This window comes from Helianthus annuus, chromosome 4 (assembly GCF_002127325.2).
Source record: "Helianthus annuus cultivar XRQ/B chromosome 4, HanXRQr2.0-SUNRISE, whole genome shotgun sequence".
Taxonomy (NCBI): Eukaryota; Viridiplantae; Streptophyta; class Magnoliopsida; order Asterales; family Asteraceae; genus Helianthus; species Helianthus annuus.
In genome coordinates this window covers 193,725,696-193,728,429 of record NC_035436.2, presented here as the reverse complement: position 1 = coordinate 193,728,429, position 2,734 = coordinate 193,725,696, and the positions used below count along the sequence as shown (strand labels likewise).

General features: G+C 33.1%; 1 protein-coding gene across 1 annotated transcript; it reads right to left on the bottom strand.

Annotated features, from left to right (window-relative positions):
• Positions 1 to 748: 748 nt before the first annotated feature.
• On the bottom strand, positions 749 to 2,502 carry LOC110934101. Its single transcript, XM_022177293.1, has 2 exons — positions 1,864 to 2,502; positions 749 to 778 (listed from the first exon to the last, which is right to left on the bottom strand). Exons 1-2 carry the CDS (start codon positions 2,500 to 2,502, stop codon positions 749 to 751), a joined length of 669 nt encoding a protein of 222 aa, XP_022032985.1.
• Positions 2,503 to 2,734: the final 232 nt, after the last annotated feature.

The following is a 2,734-nucleotide window of genomic DNA, read 5'->3' as shown; positions in this document are numbered from 1 at the left end:
ACCATTTCATATTAGAGATCTAAACTATTCAGACTTAGTATAATGCTTAACTATTCAGAGACAAATATCTGAACCGTTCAGTCATCTGTTCGCGAAACAAATAGTCTGAACCATTAAGTGTTAAACCAGTAAAAATTCAGAATCATTAAAAGCCCATTAAAAGCTTAATGATAAAACTTAAATCTTTTCATTGTCTGTTAATAAAGTTATTATACGTTATAACATGTTATTTTAAAAGTTATAAAATCAATCAGCGGTTGAGTGGATAACTCCTCTCCTCTAGAAGAATAAAAAATCAACATATGAGTTCCTTTAGAGAAAATATAAATTTTAAAAGACCACCTCATGATAGTTAGAAAAAGGTATTATAAAGTTGTTGATAAATGATAGATATATATATTTTTAATAATAATATTTTTATTGTTATCTCAATAGTTTATAAGCCATCATAAAGAAGCTTTATATCCCACATGGAGTTCGTTACCTGTGACATCTAGTAAGTATGGGAATTCAAGTTAATTTACTCCATTTCAGGACCAGTTGTTTAAGTGGGACCAATTAAGATGCTTTTCCTGACTTAATTACTTCTTAAATGTTGGTTCGGTATTCGTGTTATTAAGCATTGTATGAATATTGAAATGAGTTCACATAAAAGTTCTTTTATTAAACCACTAGCAATAGATAGAACCAAATATACAATATACCCTTACATCCACCCAGAGTCAACTTCGAGAACTCTCACAAAAATTTAGGCCTCAGACGACAAAAGATATTGAGCCTAAAATTGTGGTTAAGAGAAAATGAATTATAAAAATAAAAAAGCTTGGTGGTGGAGCCAAGAGTTGAACTTGAGACCTTTATATTATCTTGAGATTGAGATAGTTTTTCAACTCCACCACCAACACTTTCTTCAATAATAAATGGATGCATATATTAAATATATAATTTAGTATGTATATAAAAGCTTATAAAAAACTTTTGGGCCCTTTAAAAATTTGGGCTCGAACGACGACACGGGTTGGATGACCCAACATCCACCATTTACATATTAGTTACAGAAAATAAAACTAGACCATTGATTTTAATTGAAAGATACTAACTTAGAACGATTTTTTACCCATAAGAAACCAATAGATTTGAAGCTCATCCGATATTTTACCAATGACTTGAAAATAATCTCATTCCTTTGTCGCGAAATTAATAATATGCTATAAGGATAGAGCTAACATTAATTAATATTAGTATGTATAATTTCTCACATGTAATTCTTTTTGAAGATAAACAATTAAGTAGAATATTTGTTTGCTTAAGTTATACTCACCAACTTAAGATTATCCGTTTATGAAATGTGTGGATAAAGTTTTCACATCTACTTTATCTTTGTTTATGATTTTATATGTCTTTAAAGCACAGGGACAAACCTAACTTACTTCTTAGAAAGTAGAGCATATACATAGAATAAAGTCGATACGCAAAATGGAAGCATATATGCAGAAAGTGTATACACAATAAGCAAATGTGTGAATTATGACGGAATTTAGTTTTTATAAGGTCATCCGTAGTCATAAGGTCTTTTTGGGGGCGTTATGTGACATGTGTGGCATGCCACGTTACCACGGGGCTTTATGAGGTGTTATGCAAGTTGAGGCCGTAGTCATAACTCATAACTCATAAAACCCCTTTGTCATCATTACTCATTATTTTAATTTTCATTTATTTAATTCATTTCTAAGTTTTTTAAAAATAAAATTCATTTCATTAAATAAAAAAGAGTGCAATAAAATAAAAAAACATTAAACTAGAATAAAAAAAAATTACACAATCAAAGGTTATATTTTTTTTTTCAATACGCTCCTTTTGTGCCAACGCCATTTTCAAAACTTTTCCCGTTAAGTGGTCATACGGTTTCAAGTAGAACTCAAAGTCGTTAGCCCATTGTCTATCCCGCATAATCTCCGTAACTTCGCGGTTCTCCTCGATACGTTTAGTACCGAGTTCGTGTATGTCTTGAAGTCGCTTGTTTATCTCCGAAAATGCGTTACTCGTATCCGTTCCCATAGACATCGATGACGACTCGGGCTTTTTCGCCCGCCTACTTCTTCCGGGCGGTCTTGGTAGCTCCTCCACCGGCTCGTCATCCGGAATATCCTCGTTCACCTCGGTGTTTCGAGCGTCGGAGGTTGGCGTTTCGGGTTCACCCGACTCGTTTGTTTTGGACCTCTTTGACGGCCGTTTATTTCCCGAACGACCACTCGGAGTAGATATGTTGGCCCATTTGGGGCTATGGCGAAGGATTTGCCAACACCTCATGTACGGGAAATGGCCATTAGCATCCGTATACTCGACCAATGCCGCTTGCGTAATGTCTTCGTCCTTACTTCCACTTTTCCATCCGGCAAACGTGCGTTGGTACACGGTTTGAAAGTTCGTGCATTTTTTGTTTATATCGGTCCACTTGCCCGATATAGAGTCCGGTGGACGGTATTCGTCTCCTTTACCCATGAGATCGATAAAAAGTTCTCGTATTCGGGACCAAAAAAGGGTTTTACTTTGATTGTTTGCTTAAAAAAAATAATGTTAGTCTAAAATTTATAAAAATAAAAACAGAAAATAAATTAAAAAACTGAAAATTAATAAAAACTGAAAATAATAAAAAAAACATAATATATAAACTGGAAAAAAATAATAACAGAAAATAATTAAAAAAACAAAAAAAAAAACAGAAAAATAGGAA

Excerpts from the sequence above, each read along its gene's own strand:
- LOC110934101 (XM_022177293.1), bottom strand. The coding sequence starts at position 2,502 with ATGGGTAAAGGAGACGAATACCGTCCACCGGACTCTATATCGGGCAAG. Across the intron at positions 779-1,863 it reads AAGTTTTGAAAATGGCGTTG|GCTCAATATCTTTTGTCGTC; the intron begins GCACAAAAGGAG and ends CCACAATTTTAG.